At 39.5% G+C, this 20,862-nt stretch overlaps 3 protein-coding genes and 1 pseudogene across 4 annotated transcripts in view; all 4 read left to right on the top strand.

The window, feature by feature from the left end:
- The first annotated feature begins 204 nt into the window (after window positions 1-204).
- Window positions 205-2,977, top strand: LOC148728014 (uncharacterized). Its single transcript, XM_088724434.1, has 2 exons — window positions 205-294; window positions 819-2,977. The coding sequence occupies exon 2, from the start codon at window positions 847-849 to the stop codon at window positions 1,888-1,890; it is 1,044 nt and encodes a 347-aa protein (XP_088580560.1). The 5' UTR covers window positions 205-294; window positions 819-846; the 3' UTR covers window positions 1,891-2,977.
- Window positions 2,978-3,832: 855 nt separating this feature from the next.
- On the top strand, window positions 3,833-8,129 carry LOC148728013 (uncharacterized). Its single transcript, XM_088724433.1, has 2 exons — window positions 3,833-5,092; window positions 6,796-8,129. Exon 1 carries the CDS (start codon window positions 3,909-3,911, stop codon window positions 5,049-5,051), a length of 1,143 nt encoding a protein of 380 aa, XP_088580559.1. The 5' UTR covers window positions 3,833-3,908; the 3' UTR covers window positions 5,052-5,092; window positions 6,796-8,129.
- On the top strand, window positions 5,492-7,935 carry LOC111334234 (uncharacterized). The gene is made up of 2 exons (XM_088724904.1): window positions 5,492-6,646; window positions 6,796-7,935. The coding sequence occupies exons 1-2, from the start codon at window positions 5,492-5,494 to the stop codon at window positions 7,933-7,935; spliced, it is 2,295 nt and encodes a 764-aa protein (XP_088581030.1).
- Window positions 8,130-10,167: 2,038 nt separating the features above from the next.
- The window catches only part of LOC148728012 (RNA polymerase II-associated protein 1-like), a 13,589-nt pseudogene continuing 2,894 nt past the window's right edge, over window positions 10,168-20,862 (top strand). The window contains exons 1-11 of the transcript XR_015988465.1: window positions 10,168-11,174; window positions 12,828-13,128; window positions 13,272-13,343; window positions 13,418-13,527; window positions 13,924-14,128; window positions 14,433-14,495; window positions 15,088-15,162; window positions 15,265-15,413; window positions 15,541-15,744; window positions 16,348-16,473; window positions 20,559-20,722. The product of XR_015988465.1 is annotated as an RNA polymerase II-associated protein 1-like (transcript). The remainder of the gene's footprint in view (window positions 11,175-12,827; window positions 13,129-13,271; window positions 13,344-13,417; window positions 13,528-13,923; window positions 14,129-14,432; window positions 14,496-15,087; window positions 15,163-15,264; window positions 15,414-15,540; window positions 15,745-16,347; window positions 16,474-20,558; window positions 20,723-20,862) is intronic.

The following is a 20,862-nucleotide window of genomic DNA, read 5'->3' as shown; positions in this document are numbered from 1 at the left end:
AGGAAAGTGTATGTCCCTTTGAAGCCACCGTACATTTCCACAAGTGTTTGCTCATTGTTAGCAAGGATTGACGATCACCAAATTTTCCACCTTCTCCATACATAGCTTCAATGAAATCTGTCAAAGAGAATGCAACAATCGTTTTTTGCAGTGGCGAGAACACTTTGTGCCGTCATACAAGACGTAATTTGCTCCGTTCCTGAGCTAACCTGGTAAATCCGCCATATTCATGGGTGTAGTTCAATTTTGTTATCTTTTGACTTGTGGTTTATTTGATTCCTGTGGAACTATAAGGTATGTAATCTTATTCACCCTACTCTAACTCCGTACTAGTTGTCCTGGCGTAGGCAATTTAACCAAATGAATGGATAATTAAATAATCGAACACAATTGCCCTCAATTCACTTTTATTTCGTTAAATCATGGTTCGATTAAATTAAAAGCTGCAAATTGTTTTTGAACACAAGAGTTTGTTACATAAGTGGATCAAAGGTTGAATTTGCAAGTTTTGCATGTTTAGAAAACCAGAATAAACTATTTTAAGCCAAATTGAAACTTTTATCTTCGGTTTTGTTCACTATACTTTCCGTGAATGAGTGGAAAATATTGCGCAAACACATTTCTATCTTTTGTCAAAGTAACATGTCAATTTTGAAAAGAGAGTTTAACGGGAGAAAATAAGGGAAATAAAAGAAATATATTTTGATCCCCAAAACTTAATACAGTCCAAAGTTTGAATAAAAAACTGATGTCAACTAGTAGCAATTGAAATGTCTTTATCTATGTTACCTTACTATGTTCAATTTCTTGTCTTGAAGTTTGTGAGAAAAGGCAAGTAGAGTGAAAATGAGGCAGAGCAAAAGAAGGAGTGGACTCAGATATGCCAATACTGAAAACTGCTTTCACTCAAAAACAAATCAGACAACACATTTTGGAACTCCCAGAGATGAAAGGCCTTACAAATGTACACAATGTGAGAAGAGCTTCAAAAATCAAAGAGGGTTAAAGCAACACAACAGGGTTCATAGTGACGAGAAACCTTACCAATGTACACAGTGTGAGAAGAGCTTCAAGCATCAATCCATTTTACATCAACACACTAGGGTTCATAGTAGTGAGAAATCCTACAAATGTATGCAGTGTGAGAAAACATTTAATCGTTCATCAAATTTGCAAAGACACCTCAGAGTTCACAGTGGTGAGAAACCTTACAAATGTACTCATTGTGACAAAACATTTAATCATTCAACAAATTTGAAAATACACGTCAGAGTTCACAGTGGTGAGAAACCTTACAAATGTACTCATTGTGACAAAACATTTAATCAAGCAGGAAATTTGCAAACACACCTCAGAGTTCACAGTGGCGAGAAACCTTACAAATGTACTCATTGTGACAAAACATTTAATCATTTATCAAATTTGCAAAAACACCTCAGAGTTCACAGTGGTGAGAAACCTTACAAATGTACTCATTGTGACAAAACATTTAATCGTTCAACAACTTTGAAAATACACCTCAGAGTTCACAGTGGTGAGAAACCTTACAAATGTACTCAGTGTGACAAAACATTTACTGAATCAGGAACTTTGCAAAGACACCTCAGAGTTCACAGTGGTGAGAAACCTTACAAATGTACTCATTGTGACAAATGTTTTACCGGAAAGTCAAACCTGACAGTGCATAACAGATCATACCATGAGAATTGGCCTCACAAGTGCAGCTATTGCAGCAAAGGGTTTCAGGATCAGAGGAGCTTAAAGAAACACAAGTGTAGACAACTATCTTTAGATAGAGAGAAATTCACTTGTTGGATGTGTGGTGAATTTTGTCACAATTGTTGTGGTATACTTCACCACATGTATGAACATGGTATGAAAAAAGAGTAAACTGATGTTTAGTCTATTATTTTGGGGCACATGGGTTAATTAAGCTTGTGGTCTCTTCTGGTAAGTCCAACACTTGGATAATGTGTTTGGAAGAATGTGGTGGTTTCCTTTTGCACAGAGACATAGAGAATTTAGAACTGATATAAATGATTTTATATGGCCACACTGACACGCGACATTTCTATATGAGTGTTAAAAATTATTTCACAAAAGAGCAAATATAAGGTGGCTTAAGTACCAGTTTCCTTGCACAAGGAGTAGGCCACATGTGAGAGAAACACAGAAAGGAAGCATGAGATTTAAAAGACAAAAATTCCAAACAAATATGGTGGCACTAGGCTTTTTTCAGTCTATGCAACTTCTCTCTTATTTTGTAAGGTATTTGTCTACCAGAGTGAATTTGATGTATTCAACAGCCACTTCTCTATAGGAGACAGAAACCAAGAGAAAGAAGACAATTCTCAGTGACATAAATGTTGCTCCGCATCTGAATGGAAAATCCAATTGATACAAAATCTCATTCATTTAAGCCTCAGTAGGTGGTCAGTAGGTAGCATGAAAAATATTATCACACAAACAATATGGTTGAAATGTTCAAATTGATGTGAGAAAACTTAAGTTTAATCTTTAATCCTTATCGCTTTTGGAATAACCAACCCAGGACTAATGGGGTTGATTTACTCAAATGACCATTTCCTTGTTACAGTAAGTTACAATTTTATAATCATTTTCTTGTTGCAGTTGCAATTTTAATTCTTGTTCCTTTTGGAACAGCCAACCCAGGACTAATGGGTTTGATTTTCTTGAATAACCATTGTCTTGTTACAGATACAATAATTGTCAGGGGTAGTTACTTTGTTTTGTTATTGATTAATTTTTGTATGTTACTGAGGAATACCCTCGGTAGGGAGGCAATTGAAAATGTTTAGGGTTTAGTTTGGATGTATGAAAACAAATAACTAATTTAGTTGAATAAAGTTATTACATGGTTTGACTATTTTGCAGTTTGTTAGCAATAGCAAAGTAGAGAATCATATAATCATGATTTGTAAGTTAATTTATTAGAATAACAAAGGAGGCTCTGTAACTGTCGTTAAGTTAAATATTAAGTTTTAGTGAGACATTATTGCAACCTCGTGCGTTCTGGGCTCATGCGCTGTCGCTAATAGGAGTCGATGCGAGTTTTGTGCAATAGAGTTATCTGCGATAAAGTTATTTGCAATCATTTGCAACTTCTGGTTAATGAGGCGTACAGAGAGGATAATCGGTAAGTATTTTTCTCTCACCTTGTTTTCGTTTATTATTTGAACGATTATTGTTAGGGTTTATGCGCTCGACCTTTGTGTTGTTATATTGTTGTATTGTATTGTTATATTAAACAACAACAAACATATGAAACATATGTGTGAACTGCGGTTATGAGACGTATATGAGCACGATCCTTCGCAGTAAAGCACTATTTGAGCAATAGTGAAAATCAGACCTGAAAAAAATTTCAGGCCTGTACGGGATTCGAACCACTGACCTCTGCGATACTAGTGCAGGTAGAGCGCTGCACTAGTATCGCAGAGGTCAGTGGTTCGAATCCCGTACAGGCCTGAAATTTTTTCAGGTCTGATTTTCACTATTGCTCAAATAGTGCTTTACTGCGAAGGATCGTGCTCATATACGTATTGTTATATTGTTGTATTGTTTTAGTTTAGCTCCTTGTAATGTTGCTTAGACTAGGTTTTCTTGTTTGTGTTTTAGTTTGACGTGTTTGATATCAGATTCTATTTCGTCACCGGGCCACGTCACAGGTGAACCACGTGAGATATGCGTGCGCACCTTCGCGTTCAGTTGCTTGTTAACCTTCAAAGCGTTCGGAGCTACGTCGACCACTTTCACTGGAATATTACGAAAAACAAACTATCTGTACTGGAGTCGTTAGTTGTTATAGAATATAACTAAACTTGGACCTGACTGATTCATCCGGATCCAGAACTCAGGGTGACTGCGAGGTGATACCATTCTTGAAAATGGCGGGAAAACGCTCATCCGACAATACGAGTCCGCACAATGCTCGACTCACGGCAGAATCGGAAAAGGAAGACGAAGACACACTCCTTCGTGACGATGATGTGAACAACTCAGTTCTAAGGACAATTTCTGTCGCTTCAGCAAAAGCCAACGACTCGTTGGAATCGACACTGTTGAAGCTCAATGACAACATGTTGTCAGTATCTCAGTCAATGAGTTCGATGCAAGAAACCCTTGCTCGATTTGCCGATGGCCAGAGACACTCGAAAAGGCCAAGAGTTGATGTATTATCTGACTCAGACACCGACTCTAATAATGACGCTTCTGAATCAGACAGTGACACACTGCTTAAAAAAGGAGAAAAGACTTACCCGACACGGGAGTCGAAAGATGATTTGCTCGACACGATCGCAAACGATCTGAATGCTGACGAGCAAACCGACCAAGATGTTTCGGACAAGCTCGCCAAACTCGTCAATAAGAGATGGTCGGAGAAACTAACTTCCGATAAACTCTCAGAGAAATTAAAGAAACATTCCCGACCCGGGAACCTTGGGAGCCTAGTTGCTCCACGTGTAAACCCCGAAATATGGGCAAACATGAGCCATACGGCCAAAAGCTTCGATCTCAGAGCAGCCAACACTCAGAACATCGTTTCTAAGGTGGGCACTATTATTGCAAAATGTACAGAAAACTTGCTCAAGGCCCGCGAAACAGATGTGAAGGAAATTGACCTTGATGAAATGGTTAGTTTTCATACGGATGCTTTGGCGTTGTTGGGCCACTCGCAATATGAATTATCACTGAAAAGGCGCGAGGCGATAAGACCTAGCCTCAAGAGAGAATATGCTGCGCTTTGCTCTCCAACTGTCCCAGTTACTTCGCTGCTCTTCGGAGATGACCTTCAACAACAGCTTACAAACATAAAAGCGTCAAATAAAATTTCACAAGTGTCAGTGAATGTAAACAAATCACAAAAGGTTGGCTACAAAAATAATCCTAGCACCAGGGGACAACACAGACCCTCAGACCAGTATTATAAAAGGTCTTTTCATCCTCACAACCAATGGAAAAGTCGTGGCGACAAGTCAAAAAACTTCAAATCCCCCCTCTACAAAAAGAAGGAGGGGGGCAAGAACTAAAGACAAACATTAAGGAACTGACCAATTTAGGAACCCTACAGGTTAGTAATTTTGAGCTTTATATTGAGAACATCAAACAACGGTTGTTGCGTCAGATTCAGTACTTTAAGGCGGGCAGCATAAGTACATGTTACTCAAGATGGCTGAACTTAACCTCAGACCCTGAGGTCCTTAGCACTGTGCAAGGCCAACCTATAGAATTTATCTCAACTCCCTTTCAAGACAGGGTCCCACCACAAAAGAAATTTAGTGCAGAGGAAAGCACTATTCTTCAATCTGAGATTAACAAATTACTTCAGAAGGAAGTTATTGTACCTGCTAGAAATGAGCCAGGGCAGTTCATTTCTACTATATTCTTAAGGCCAAAACCTGATGGGTCACATCGGATGATCCTAAATTTGAAAAAACTTAATGAGTCAGTTCAGTATGAACACTTCAAAATGGATACACTGTGGACGGTGATTCGAATGATGAAACCCAACTGTTATATGGCATCCATTGACATCAAGGATGCATATTATTCAGTCCCCATTGCCGAAACTGACCAGAAATATCTTAAATTTGAGTGGCAGGGAACACTGTACAAGTTCACATGTTTCCCTAATGGATTGGCATTATGTCCAAGAAAATTTACCAAACTGCTCAAGCCAGTTTACTGTTACCTAAGAAAGAAAGGACACCTTTCTTCTGGCTATATTGATGACTCATACTTGCAGGGCGATGGATACCAGGACTGCCTAGCCAATGTTGTAGATACAATAAAATTATTTGACTCACTGGGTTTCATAATACATCCACAAAAGTCAGTGTTTATCCCTACACAAATTATAACCTTTCTGGGGTTTGTCCTAGACTCTAGGACTATGAAAGTCTACCTCACCCAACAAAAACAACTCAAACTCAAAAATGCCTGCTTTCGTATTATTAAGACCCCAAGGCCAACCATCCGTTTGGTAGCACAGTTGTTGGGATTAATGACCTCCAGCTTTCCTGGGGTAATGTATGGTCCACTGTATTACCGCAGACTGGACATGGCAAAAACCGATGCCCTATCCCAATGTGGGGATTTTGAGGGTAACATGGAACTGACACCCCCTGTTCTGGAAGATATAAATTGGTGGATGAACAATATTCACTTATCATGTTATGTCATTTACCATGGGGAGCCCCACGCTACCTTATACACTGATGCTTCTACAACCGGATGGGGCTGTGAATTTCAGGGAACCCCCACGGGGGGATCATGGAGCTCAATTGAGGCCCAACATCACATTAATTACCTTGAAATGTTGGCTATCAAATTAGGACTTAAATGTTTCGAGGAAAAAGTCAGGCATCAACATATAAAACTTATGGTGGACAATATGCCAACAGTCACAATTCTTAACAACATGGGTACTAGTCACTCCTGGCAGCTCAATGAGCTGAACAAGGAGATATGGACTTGGTGTATTGATCGAGGAATATGGCTGACTGTAGCCCACATCCCAGGAAAAACCAATGTAGTTGCTGATAGAGAATCTAGACAACATCGAAGAGAAATTGAGTGGACCATTAATTCAGACCTATATGAAGAGGGTATATGTAAGCTGGCAGTAACACCAACCATTGACTTGTTTGCCTCTAGACTCAACTATAGACTTATACCTTACGTGTCCTACAAGCCCGACCCGGGTGCTGTGGCTGTGGACGCGTTTACTTTACAGTGGTCACAATATGTTTTTTATGCTTTCCCCCCCTTTAGTGTGATCACAAGAACCCTTCAGAAGATACAGCAGGATCAAGCGACAGGCTTGCTCGTTGTGCCTTTTTGGCCAACTCAAACATGGTGGCCACCACTATCAAGAATGCTAATACAAGCACCTCTAGTACTACCGAAAAGAAAGAACACACTGTACCTTCCTCAGGATCCCAGTGCAGTGTACCCACTACACAATCAGATGTCTCTACTCCTCTGCCACTTGTCCGGCAACATTTGCAGAGTCAGGGAATTTCATCATCAGCTACCGAAATTATCATGCAGTCCTGGCGGACCAGCACAAGAGTCCAATACAGCTCTTACATTAAGAAATGGTTGGAATACTGTTGTAAATGGCAAATTAATCCAGTTTCACCACCTGTAGCAAGTGGGCTCAACTTTCTTGCGGAGCTCTATCACAAGGGACTCAGTTATAGTGCGTTAAACACTGCAAGGAGCGCATTGGCCAGTGTCATCGCCTTACAAGGTAACCAGTCCTTTGGTAACCACCCGCTTGTTTCTCGTTTCTTAAAGGGAACATTTACAACAAGACCAGCCCTACCTAAATACAGGGAAGTGTGGGATGTGAACACAGTTCTTGAACATTTAAAAACTTTACATCCTGCAGAGTCTTTATCCCTAAAATTGTTGTCATTAAAACTAGTTATGTTGCTGGCCATATTGTCAGGCCAACGCTGCCAGACCATTCATGCGTTAACTACAAAGGACATGAAAGCCTCAAACGACAGAGTAATGTTTATCGTAAACGATTTGTTAAAAACTACCAAACCCGGTAAAGAATGTACTAAGGTAGAATTTCTGTCCTTCGATGAAGACCCTCGAATCTGTGTGGTGAGGTATCTATCAGAATATCTGAAGAGGACCCAGAACCTGAGGCACGATCACCATAAGTTACTTGTTAGTTATCAGAAACCACACAGGCCAGTTTCCAAGGACACTGTTAGTAGATGGTTGAAGATGGAATTGAAGCTTGCTGGCATCGATACTTCCACCTTTAGTGCCCACAGCACAAGGGCTGCATCAACCTCAGCTGCAAAAGCCCAGAAACTCTCAATTACCACCATCATGGCTAGTGCTGGGTGGTCATCTGAAAATATTACAACAAAACAATTTCCAAACCTATAGACAACTTTGGAAAACAACTACTCTATGCTTTGCAAAAATAGACAGTTATCCCCTGCTACACACCTTAAATTCAAACGCTACTTGATTCAAACGGCTGTTAGAGAGTATTACTATTACAGGAATCATTGTTCATGTTCACAACCAGATTGTTCATAACACAATGTGAAAAATTAAATTCTGGTTTGTTGTTGTTATATTTATGGTCGACTTACTCTTACGGTCACATGCTTTCAAGTCTCACGTGGTTCCCCTGTGACGTGGACCGGTGACGAAATAGAATTGAGAAATTAAACGAGACTTACCTGTAAGATGAAGTTTGATTGAGATTCTATGAGTCACCGGTCTGGAACAGGGGAGTCACGTGCCCACCCTGTCATAACACATATTATAATACATGCTTGTACCAAGGGAATGGGTTATTATGTGCCCACCCTGCTCTTTTTTTTATGTGACCGGTATGTTATTTCTTTGAAGTCTGAACGCGAAGTTGCGCACGCATATCTCACGTGACTCCCCTGTTCCAGACCGGTGACTCATAGAATCTCAATCAAACTTCAACTTACAGGTAAGTCTCGTTTAATTTCTCAATTAAATTGTATTGGAATCAAAGTTATATGGGTCTGGTGTCAGATTTAGTACCTCGATGTCCTCTATGCGATAAACATCTACAATTACAGGCTCGTTATGACCATTATGGGTTATAGCAGTAAAGGAGTTTGAGTTGAAAAAATCAAGGGATGGGAAATAGTGAAGGGGAAATTACAGATACTTCAGGTATTGCTAAAACATGATGTACTTGACTGGAGGGTTGGACAGAGGAAACTACTCCTGAGAAGCCATCATCAGAGTCAGGTGCAGAGCTGTCACAAGGGGAATTGTGCTAAGCCTGGTTTATGTAACCTGTTTGGTCAGTTTCTCTGTGATGTTATTGGCTATAGGACTCAACTGCCTTAAGTTGGTCCTGATTGGTTAGTTACATTAGGTGGTTCTGTATGGATCATTCATGGATTAAATGTGAAAAGTCATTTGTATGAATTATGTCATTAGTTGTCAAGCAGAGCTGAGTCGTGAATCTAATAACTCTATAGTGTCCCGATCGATTGGGTTTGTGAGAGTTATTGTCATCTGGATGCTTTCATGTCACTTGGGGTACATTTTAAATGAAACGAACCAACTGTTTGGAAATCTTGCCCCGTATCCACAATTCTTTGTTCATTCCTAGAAAGAAGAAAGGATCGCAAACTCATGTACTTTCCTAACAGTTATAATGATCACTGAATCATTAATTAAAAAATGAGACAACACGAAAGAAAAACTGTTTACTCCCCTGGCGTGTTTCTTTAAAAGATGCGGACACTCTGTACCATCATACAAGACGTAATTTTCTCCGTTCCCGCGCTGATCATGTGATCCGTCATATTTCATGGCCAGGGTGCATTTCAATTCTCTTCGCCGTAAACTTGTATTTTATTTATTTCTCGTGGAGCTACAAGGTAGGTACTCTAACTCACTCTACCTAAGAGTTGTGCGATTAATTTCTAGCTATTTTATTGTTTTGAAAATGTATGCATGAATGTCGAATGGCTCTGGTAGGTTTTGATCAGGGTTTTGACTGTACGTGGACTTCACATAAATTGATAAAAGTTATAAAACAGACCACGAGTGGTTCTTGAACAAATAAGATATGATGTCCTCTCTGGTCAAGACTACTCACTAGAAAGAGTAAATTATTGAATCAATGCAATTTTCTTGAATTTTGCTTTAATAGGAAAGACTTTTGGATAGTATTTGTGATGCACGAGAAAGAGAAGTATTTTTACGTTACTGAGTTTTACAAAGGAGTATAGCAGACCCTCTCTATAGATAGTCTGGGATGGTTGTAGCAAAAAAGAAGAAACTTGAAAACAAAGATTAAGAAGCGAAATAAAAGGATCTTGTTATGGTTTTATGGCAAAAATATCCAAATCCAATTTTAATCTTTCAACTTGTGACAAAACATGCAATATAATTAGAAAACGTTTTTTTTAATTATATTGCAATGGAAGACCCACAAACAAACACCCCTTACTTTCAAAATAACATGCCAACTTTGAAATCAGAGTTCAGTGGGAAAAAATGAGGGAAATAAAGGAAATACATTTGAGTCCCGATACAGTCCTAGGTTTAAATGAGAATGATGTCAGGCTAAACTAAATCAGCAATTAAAATGTCTTTATCTATATTACCTAACTATCTTCAATTTTTTTTTTTTGAAGTTTTTGAGGAAAAGCAAGTAGAGTAAAAATGAGGCATAGCAAAATAAGGAGTGTACTCAAATGTGCCAATACTGACATCTGCTTTCACTCAAAAAGAAATCAGACAACACATTTTGGATCTCCCAGAGATGAAAGGCCTTACGAATGTACACAATGTGAGAAGAGCTTCAAAAATCAAAGAGCATTAAACCAACACCACAGGGTTCATAGCTATGAGAAACCTTATCAATGTACACAGTGTGAAAGGAGCTTCAAGCATCAACAGGGGTTACATCAACACACCAGGGTTCATAGTGGTGAAAAACCCTACAAATGCATGCAATGTGAGAAAACATTTAATCAACCATCAAATTTCCGAAGACATCTCAGAGCTCACAGTGGTGAGAGACCTTACAAATGTACTCATTGTGACAAAACATTTAATCAAGCAGGAACTTTGAAAATACACCTCAGAGTTCACAGTGGTGAGAAACCTTACAAATGTACTCATTGTGACAAAACATTTAATCAAGCAGGAAATTTGCAAACACACCTCAGAGTTCACAGTGGTGAGAAACCTTACAAATGTACTCATTGTGATAAAACATTTAATAATGCAGGAACTTTGCAAACACACCTCAGAGTTCACAGTGGTGAGAAACCTTACAAATGTACTCATTGTGACAAAACATTTACTATATCAGGAACTTTGCAAAGACACCTCAGGGTTCACAGTGGTGAGAAACCTTACAAATGTACTCATTGTGACAAATGCTTTGCTGCAAAGTCAAACCTGTCAGTGCATAACAGATCCTACCATGGGAATTGGCCTCACAAGTGCAGCTATTGCAGCAAAGGGTTTAAGGATCAGAGGAGCTTAAAGAAACACAAGTGTAGACAACTATCTTTAGATAGAGAGAAATTCACTTGTTGGATGTGTGGTGAATTTTGTCACAATTGTTGTGGCATACTTCACCACATGTATGAACACGGTATGAAGAAAGAGTAAGCTGATGTTTAGTCTATTATTTTGGGGGACACGGGTTAATTAAGCTTGTGGTCTCTTCTGGTAAGTCCAACACTTGGATAATGTGTTTGGAAGAATGTGGTGGTTTCCTTTTGCACAGAGACATAGAGAATTTAGAACTGATAGAAATGATTTTATATGGCCACACTGACACGCGACATTTTTATATGAGTGTTAAAAATTATTTCACAAAAGAGCAAATATAAGGTGGCTTAAGTACCAGTTTCCTTGCACGAGGAGCAGGCCACATGTGAGAGAAACACAGATAGGAAGCACGAGATTTAAAAGACAAAAATTCCAAACATATATGGTGGCACTAGGCTTTTTTCAGTCTATGCAACTTCTCTCTTATTTTGTAAGGTGTTTGCCTACCAGAGTGAATTTGATGTATTCAACAGCCACTTCTCTATAGGAGACAGAAACCAAGAGAAAGAAGACAATTCTCAGTGACGTAAATGTTGCTCCGCATCTGAATGGAAAATCCAATTGATACAAAATCTCATTCATTTAAGCCTCAGTAGGTGGTCAGTAGGTAGCATGAAAAATATTATCACACAAACAATGTGGTTGAAATGTTCAAATTGATGTGAGAAAACTTAAGTTAATCTTTATCACTTTTGGAATAATTAGGTGCTGGTAACTCAAGAGTTACCAGCACCTAATTTCTTCCTAAAGTAATAATTAAGACGAAGAAAGGCTGATAGTTTCTAAAGAAACTGTTTGGGGCTGCGTCGGTGGGGGTAACGAAATAATTTGAATATATCAACAAAGTTGAAATGCGTATGATGCACGATCCTCGCAGTAGATAGCGCTATTTCTGCAATAGCGAAAATCAGACCTGAAAAAAATCAGGCCTGTACGGGACTCGAACCACTGACCTCTGCGATACTAGTGCAGCGCTCTGATTTTCGCTATTGCAGAAATAGCGCTATCTACTGCGAGGATCGTGCATCATACGTATCTAATACCGCAGTTCAAAATATATGAACTTCATATATTCATTGTATCTCAAAGTTGAAATGGTAAATTGGCCACCTTCACGATTGGAAAAGCTGACGTTTCGAGCGTTAGCCCTGCGTCGTTAGCCCTTCGCTCGAAACGTCAGCTTTTTTAATCGTAACGGTGGCCAATTTACCATTTCAACTTTGTTGATATATTCATAATAATTAAGACCACGAGAATAGAGGAAATGGTCACCAATCTAAGGATCTTTGATTGTTGAACAAATTCTTTTTCTAGTACCAAAGAAAATGTTAAGAGAAGAGTGTAGAGAAGGTGGATACTGGTATTATCGATGTTAGGGTGTTAGAGTAAAGCACTCCGTTCTGTTTGTTTGGCCTTTTGCCATGTGAGATTTTCGCATTGAACCTTTGACGTCAGTTCCTTTGAGTCCCGCGAACAACTTCCGGAACATGGTCAAATAATGGCAGACGCGAAATCGCGAATTTAACGACCCAAAGAAAGATACTTCTGGTGGTCGGACTGGATTGAAATTTGCCAGGATAGGTGAAGGAGACACGCTGAACCCGAAATTGAAAAAAATGATGTACGAAAATTCGATCTCAGGGGCACTTTAATATACCAAGGGGATGACGAGTTAGTGTGGTTCTTTCTTCTCTTTTCTTTTGTAGAGAGATGTATTCAACTTTTATTAAACACGTGCACTCAATTCAATCTCTCTCCATTTGGATGACAACACCAGAGGAGAGATCAGAACTCAACTGTCCAGCTGCCATATTTGGTATTATAGAAGCAGCCATCCATGCTGCTGCTGACCAGCAAGAACCTGTAGAACGTCGTGGGATGGATTCTGTACCACCTCTGCCAATTAACTGGGGTCATGTTACAGGATTTCTACCTCTGATTGGTGGATGTGTAACTAAGTGGGTTAAAGAGATTCTGGGTTGTGATCACAGTCTTCAAGATCTTCAGGTATGACGTTTTATAGTTTTCTAGGTATTACATTTTTTACGACAAGAGATAAGGCTAAAATTTGTCAGTTAGGTATTTCATATCTAATCACATAATGTTAAATTTTTAACTTATTGAGTTTTGTGTAATTCTCTGTTTTTCAGTATGAAAACCTCTGTCTCCTCTCTGGAGCTTTTGCTGGTTTGGCTGCTTTTTACTCTGAACTTCACGACCAGGTTACATTCATTTTGTGTTTTCCTAACTGGGTCTCATGCTGCTTGTGTGAACTAATAAATGTGCTCTATCACAGGTATCCCACTCTCCCGTGGAGACTCTACAGCAGTTAGAACAGTTAGCCAGCACTGTGCTCCATCCATTGATAGAGCATCATGTCGTGGATTGGTGTTTTACACAAATCAGGTAACTACAGTTTTGTGAATTACGGTGAGATACACCTTTGAAAACTTTGTATTAGATTTGTCATAAGGAGTCATTAGTCAGAGCACTTTTTCATCAAGTGTCGTAAAACCAAAACCACTATACCGGTATTCGCGACCTTCAAAAGCCATCGAGAACTTAAAGTAAAAACAACCAAACTGCCTAAAGCGCGCGAAAAGGCGGGCGACCAAGGCGCGATGGGTTTTTCTTTGGCTTCTGATTGGTTGAGAAAGTGGCGCGAGTTCCCTGGGCCAATCACAGAGTAAAGTAAAGAAAAACCAATTGAAAGCAATCCTGGATAACTTTCGCCCAATGAAAGAAATGTTGTATGAGGCTGTTATTAGTGATTTTTAGTCTCTTAGTTTCCTTAATTTTAAGTTCCAGATCAGCTTATACCAAGACCAAACGATCAAAGCTTTGTAGAAAAGCTATTCCTAGTCTTCCACACCTTGGTTCAATAGAACTGGTGAATCGTGGTACAGAACTGGCGGAGTCACACAGACCTGAACTGATTGCTTTCACTTCATGTACAATTGAACTCATGTATCATGTCACAAAGTTGCACAGAGGAATCACCCACAAGGTACGTTATGCATTCTTACGTTATGCTTTTGGTTACAAAACAATAACTATTTGGTCATCATGTTTCATAGACTATTTGAACAACCTTTCTCTCCATCGCCCATTTTCGGATTACATTTGGCCTCTATTTTGAAGTGAGTCCTGTTGTTCATCCTTTCACGTGATTATAAGGTTTCATTCACGTGCAAATCAAACTGATTTTCATACGAATGGTTTAGCACCACGCCTCGTTTTGAAAAAGAGGCCAAAGGCTTATTCTGTCACATGTCTTTCTTATGTATTTAATTTTTTTGTTTTACTATTAGTTCTCTGCTGTTCTTTCGAAGAAAGCGGTCTTGGAGTATTTGAAACTTGTCGTTGAATCCCAGGTTTGTATACAGTTTTTTTTTTATTTGATACGAAAGAAGAAAGCCTCAAACCGTTGGAACTCAAAATGGAGTGGAGTGCACGTTCTCGATTCATTCCAGTGTAATGACTGTTTTTTAAGTAGATTGCCTTGGCTCCAATGATTGTAGTTGTCACCAATAAGTATACACGTCATAACACACGTAATGGTCTTAGTGTAGTTTCCATGACTTGTCTGATTTGAACTTATCATATGACCCATACGCTTCTGCGCACGCTTTTATGGAAAAACATGAGGCAAAAGTCTCCGTGCGCGATGGCGTGAGTAGGGCTGGAAAAAGCGGTAGGGTCCTGGTAGCTGCGAGCTAGAAGAGGAAAGGAAGAGTAAGGAAGAATGATGGTCTCAAGATAAAATGGTTATTGTCTGAGGTAGTACGGAGCGGACGGGAAAATATTTGGCTCTCGGTCATGACACACGGACTTTGCCGCGACCAATACCTACGTAATGACCTCTAGCCAGATATTTTCGCGTCCAGCTCCTCCATTCAGTCATTAAGTTCATATTTAAGCATGGAAACATTTTTATCTTCGCTTTCATTCTGTACTTCTCGACAGGATGTTTCGCTCTCCTTCTTTGTTCGTCAAGAGCATCATTTGCAGTATTTCCTGCTGAAACTTGCCAGTAACTTGGTAAGAAAAAAAAAATCATTATTGAAGGTTTTTTCCCTTTCTTTTTTGTGTTTAAGTGCATGTACCTTTCTAAACACTGCTTACTCTTTTTCTGCTTTGTAGATTGAACCGCTAGAATCAGATGAGAGTTCAAGTAATGATTCCCTATGGCATGAGGCTGCGCTATCGCTTTTTTCCAAGATCTTCCCAGGAGATGAGTTTTCTGCACTAGATCTACTTTCGACGATTTTGTTCAATTCGAAGTTTTTCGGGTGAGTTGGCCGTTTTTTGTGTTGTTAAGGATGATCCATGGTGACAAAACTAACAAGAATTTTTATAACGTAATCCTAGTATTGATGAAGTTGGAAGATTTCATTGACTTTGATATTTTCATTTCAGCAAATTGAAAAGACCACCATTTATGGGTGTTGCCAAAGACCTCTCAGAAATGACCCTGGCCACCCCTCCAGTTCCAAGTACATGTGATACTTCAGCTACAAGTAGAGGAGAACTTATAGCCGAGGCTCATAAAAACTTACCTGGTATAAGGTCGACTTTCGTGAGCGCCTTTGACGGCATGAATTATCCCTTGAACACTTCTAGGTATGAAATCAGACTTCTGTCTTAGGCGCGTCACTTCTTAAGATCGGAACAGTAACTTTTGTGACTATCATACATTTTTTTTAAAGTTAGATTAAAGAATTTGGTGTTGTATCAAGAGAATTCCGTCTAGCTGACAGGCCCAGCTATTCTCATAGCTTGTTTGTTTTATAATATAGCTAAATTGCAGGGAGAAATTGCATGTTAATTACTTGTAGGCGTTTAAAGTTACGCGAGGATATTTTCTCAATTTTTTCTTTTTGTTACGTCCAACAACCACATTCATCTTGAAGAGGAATATGAAATAAGAATCTGGTAAGATAGAATAACACAAAGTAGGCAATGAACAGCTTTGAAGGACCAAGGATGGCCAAGAATAAAGAAGATGTAAACAGGCGTGGGAATTGCAGCCAAATAATTTAAGCTGCGTAGCCCAACCGTTTTTTTTTTTTTTTCTCAGATGTGTGCCTTGAATACAAGGCATGTCCTAGATTATGTAAGCATAGATTTTGAGAAACATTGAAACATTCTCGCGAAGGTATTGCATCTAAAAGAGGAATCAGTTGATGTGTACTTTATTCATTCTCATTTCTGGACCCCTCTCAGGTCAATGGCCCTTCGTCAGGTGCGTAATATTGAGTCATTTCTGGTGCCCTTCTGCGTAGGTGCTCTTCAACCCGCTGATTGGATCTTCCTTCCCATAGTGGATCTGTACAACCTGGCAACAAGTGTGTTAGTATTCATCAACGTTCGCAATTCTGTTTTATACTGAATTGTAACTTTCGGCTCCTTGGGAAAATGTGAAGATGCAAAAGTTTAAACAAGTGGCGATATCACGAGCTCATTATGTGGCAATGTGAGCTGTTTGCGCTTCTCTCTGTCTTTTCACGATACAGATATTCTTGGCTAAGTGTTCGTGGTGTGCAATACGCTCTGAATTTTGTTGAGCTTTATATGCTTTCAAATTCTGTGTAGAATTGCGCGCCATCTTTTCAGCCGAATTAAGACAGAAATCAATTTTAACTTAAACACTCGCATTTTCCCGCCCGCACCAGGCATGCAATTCGTGGGGGAGAGGGAAGTGTGGATAATGTGTTGCTTGTGAGTTTGCATCGCCGCCATTTCTATAGATTTAGCTTTACGATACTCTGAATTGAAATAACGAGTATGGTTCTAACCAAACGAAGCCGAAATACCTTGGAATTTAATACACAGTTGATAGATTAATTTTGTCATCATCATCATCATCATCATCATCATAGTTTATTTAATAAAGCAGGTTGAAGGATAGGCAAGACATTACGTCCTGATGTGGACCTGCATCAACTAAACTATCAATTAATAAATACCTAATTAGTGAATAGACCGAAAATGGTATGTAAATAATGACAATTAAAGGAAATAAATATTAATAACAATACGGAGTAAATGTTAAAAGTATTTAAAGTAAACAGATTTGTAGGAAACGCTGCAGGAAGCTTTAGCAAAACCGATAGATTTCAGAATTCTCTTATTTTCCCTGAGTTTTCTCTTGAAGGAAGTTAAGTTTGAACTGTTCTTTATGTCTTCGGGAAGGAGGTTCCAGGATAGTGCAGCTCTGTGCTTAAACGAAGATCTTCCCATTTCTGTTCTTGGTCTATGAACCTTAACTTTTAGGGATTTTCTTAAGTCGTAAGGAGTCTCGGATTTCACTATTAAGTCATTTAGAGGCTCGATGCTATTTCCATGATAGATATTGTACGTAATAACTAAAAGTCTCCTGATGTAAAATGAAACAATAGAGTTCCATTGTGGAGCGTTCATGATGTCATCACTGTGGATGCTATGGGGTAGGTTGTAAATAATTCTAGTAGCTCTTAAATGAATTCGATCAATATCATCCGTCAAGGTTGAAGAACAAGACCCCCAGAGTACAATGCCATACAAAACGCTAGGGATAATAGTTTTATAATAAATGTTTTCTAAGGTTGGTATCGGTAAAAACTTTATCCGATTCAGTACTGCAACTTTGTTGCTGAATGACTTACAAACGTTCTTTATGTGCTCCTGCCATGATAGCTTGCTGTCAATTGTCACCCCAAGACATTTAGATGATGTTTTGTACTCAATAAAGCTATTACCAAAGGCCAAGCGTGGCAGGGGGCCAATAAAGTTCTGGCTAGAAATTATCAGGGCTTCAGATTTCGATTCGTTGGCGATTAATCTGTTTGATTGACACCAGGTGTACAGCTGGTCTAGTACAGACTGGAGTGTTAAGATGATATCCTCGATGTTGTTTCCAATTGTAAAAATAGTGGTATCATCGGCAAACATAAATAATTCACCACTAGTTATTGATTCTGGAAGATCGTTTACAAATATTGAAAATAATTTTGGCCCTAGTATTGAGCCTTGGGGAACTCCATGTGTGATGGTTTTGTGCTCGGACTGATATCCTGATATTTGGACAAATTGTTTACGTGCAGACATGTAATCGGTAGGCCACGAATGCAAATCGCCAGATATCCCAATTGCCTTTAGCTTCTCTAGAAGGATGGTATGGTTCACTGTGTCGAATGCTTTTCGAAAGTCAATAAAAAGCACGCCCACTTTTAGGCCCTTGTCCAGCGCATTTTTCCAGGTCTCTGTTAGGTGAAGTAAGAGGCTTTCAGTTGAATAATTTTTCCGAAAACCCCACTGTCTATGAGATAACAAGCCTTGTGTGTGCAAATGGTTGTTCAGGGTATCACTGACAACATCTTCTAAGATTTTCCCAGGGATACTGAGGAGGGAGATAGGTCTGTAGTTGTTCGCTTCTGTTGGTGAGCCTTTCTTAAATATGGGGTTAACGCGTGATAATTTCCAGCTTGAAGGGAAAGATGCGTCACATATACTTTTCCTGAAGATTGGTAAAAGACTGTGGATAACAGGGTCACCAATCATGGAGAGGACCCTGGGGGATACTTGGTCTAGACCAGTAGCCTTCTTGGGGTTAGCAGTTTTAGTCAGTTTGTTTTTTACCAGTTCCCAGCTCATGTCAGTTTTGTCCCTGGTAGGAGTGACTCTAGTGATAAAGGTGTTTATAGATGACAAGTTCAAAGGGTCAAGTTGCTTAGTGAGGTCTTTGCTGACATTCACAAAAAAGTCATTAAAATACTCTGTCTTCTCTAAATCATGGGTTATTATCTCCTCGTTGTGATCACAGATTGGACCAATGTTTTTAACTTTGTGTTTCCTCAAGACTTGGTTGGTCAATTTCCGAAATTCATTAGAATCAGTAGCTTCATTGAATAATTTTTGCCAATAATCAGCTTCAGCACTTCTTAGTAGCTTCTTAACCTCATATCGCTTCTGTTTGTAGAGACCCCATAATTCGGGGTCGCCTGATGACTTTGCCTTTTTTAGGAGCTTGTATCTTTTGTTCATTTCTTTCCTGATGGAGGTGTTGATCCAAGGAAGAGACTTATCTCTTATTTTAGCATCTCGTGGGGGTAGGTGGTGATGTAATATTCATTGTATAGACATTGCCAAGCGTCTACACTGTCATCGATGTCGTCGAATAAACTAGTTATATGCCAGGGAGCCCGGTCGAAGTCACTTCTAAGTTGCCTTGTGTCAAGTGATTTATAATTCCTGGTTGGGATAACTTTGGGTTTTGCATTACCTCTTGTAACTTTGAAGACTGTGAATATTAGGTTGTGGTCAGAGATACCCAGGTCGATGGAGCCAGAGGTTTGGATTTTTGAGGGTTGACTAGTGATCACGAGGTCAATAAGTGACTTGGAGGTGACAGTAATACGGGTTGGGCTGTTGATAATGTTCTTTAGTCCACAGCTACATAGAATCCCTCGTAGGCGTTTTCCATATTCGGATTCCCTATTGTTAGGTTTGTGCAACATATCAGAGTTGAAGTCGCCAACAAGTATTACATTTTTTCTTTTCAGCCAGATATTAGAAATCAGGTCTCTGAAAGAGTCGAAAAAGGAGGAGTCATCGGGTGGTCTGTAGACACAGCCAACAAGGAAGGATTGAGATCTCATGGTGATGTTCAGCCATGATGCTTCTAAATTTGGTCTTTCCCAAGAGACAGAAGGGTATACAGTAAGATATTCTTTAAAATATATCAGAACACCACCTCCACAGGAACCACGATCCCTTCTCACAAATTTATATCCAGAAATTCTGATCCAATCGTCTGACACACTTGAGTTAAGGTGGGTCTCAGTAATACCAAGAAGGTCAAACTTGATTTCGTACAAGAGGTGCTGGACCTCACTCAGCTTGTTTATAAGGCCATTGATGTTGAGATGACCAATCTTAAGGTTCTTATCGCCAACTGTTTGTTTAAGCACGAGAAAAGGATCTTCCTGGGATTCTGTAAGCTTGGTGTCGTTTACATTCGAGGTAGTAGTTGTAAGTGGGGATTCATTTCGGGAGATATTTGCAGTAATCTCAGTGGATTGTTGGCAGCGAGGACAAGACCACTCGAAGGTTGTCAGGCGTTGCAAGTTTTTGTAATCGTTGGGCTTGATGTTGCCGCATTGGATATGGCACCATTTTTCACACTGGTCACAAATCACGGCTCTGTGGTTGCAAGCGACGGTCTTCAAACAAACAGGGCACTTTGGAGGAGTGGAGCTCGGACCAGGATTGAGGGTCCGATTGAACAATCAATACTTGATTGAGGGTCCGATTGAACAATCAATACTTGTTGGGCAGATGTATAGGAACCGTTTTATTTTATGCAAACCGAAGACCAAAACCATGAAATGCTTCCATTTAAGACTCGGATGACATTCCTTCTGTGAATTGAATTGTTTGTCGATTTATTCTGTCAGTGAAATGAGGGGCGAGAGCATCGGTACCATCTCAGGCTCTGCAGTTTCCATAGTAACCAATACACTTCAACTGATTCTCTTGCTTGAGGAATGGCGGCCCTCCTGTTTACGTCACGTTACCATGGCATCAAGAATAGCCAGGCTCATGTGCATTTTCTTGACAGGTTAGATTTACAGGCAGCACTTCGTGACTCTTACGATGTTTAAGTGTCACGCAAGTCACATCGGTCACGCTTACTCTGAACAAAGTAAGCTGATTTTTTTTTTAACAGAGAAATGTTTGAAGTAAATTTGTTGAGTGCCG

This window comes from Stylophora pistillata, chromosome 6, assembly GCF_964205215.1.
Source record: "Stylophora pistillata chromosome 6, jaStyPist1.2, whole genome shotgun sequence".
In the NCBI taxonomy this organism is placed as follows: domain Eukaryota; kingdom Metazoa; phylum Cnidaria; class Anthozoa; order Scleractinia; family Pocilloporidae; genus Stylophora; species Stylophora pistillata.
The sequence above is the reverse complement of the archived record's forward strand: the minus strand, read 5'-3'. Positions and strand labels throughout refer to the sequence as shown.

Excerpts from the sequence above, each read along its gene's own strand:
- LOC148728014 (XM_088724434.1), top strand. The coding sequence starts at position 847 with ATGAGGCAGAGCAAAAGAAGGAGTGGACTCAGATATGCCAATACTGAA.
- LOC148728013 (XM_088724433.1), top strand. The coding sequence starts at position 3,909 with ATGGCGGGAAAACGCTCATCCGACAATACGAGTCCGCACAATGCTCGA.
- LOC111334234 (XM_088724904.1), top strand. The coding sequence starts at position 5,492 with ATGGATACACTGTGGACGGTGATTCGAATGATGAAACCCAACTGTTAT. Across the intron at positions 6,647-6,795 it reads AGGGTATATGTAAGCTGGCA|TGTGATCACAAGAACCCTTC; the intron begins GTAACACCAACC and ends CCCCCCCTTTAG.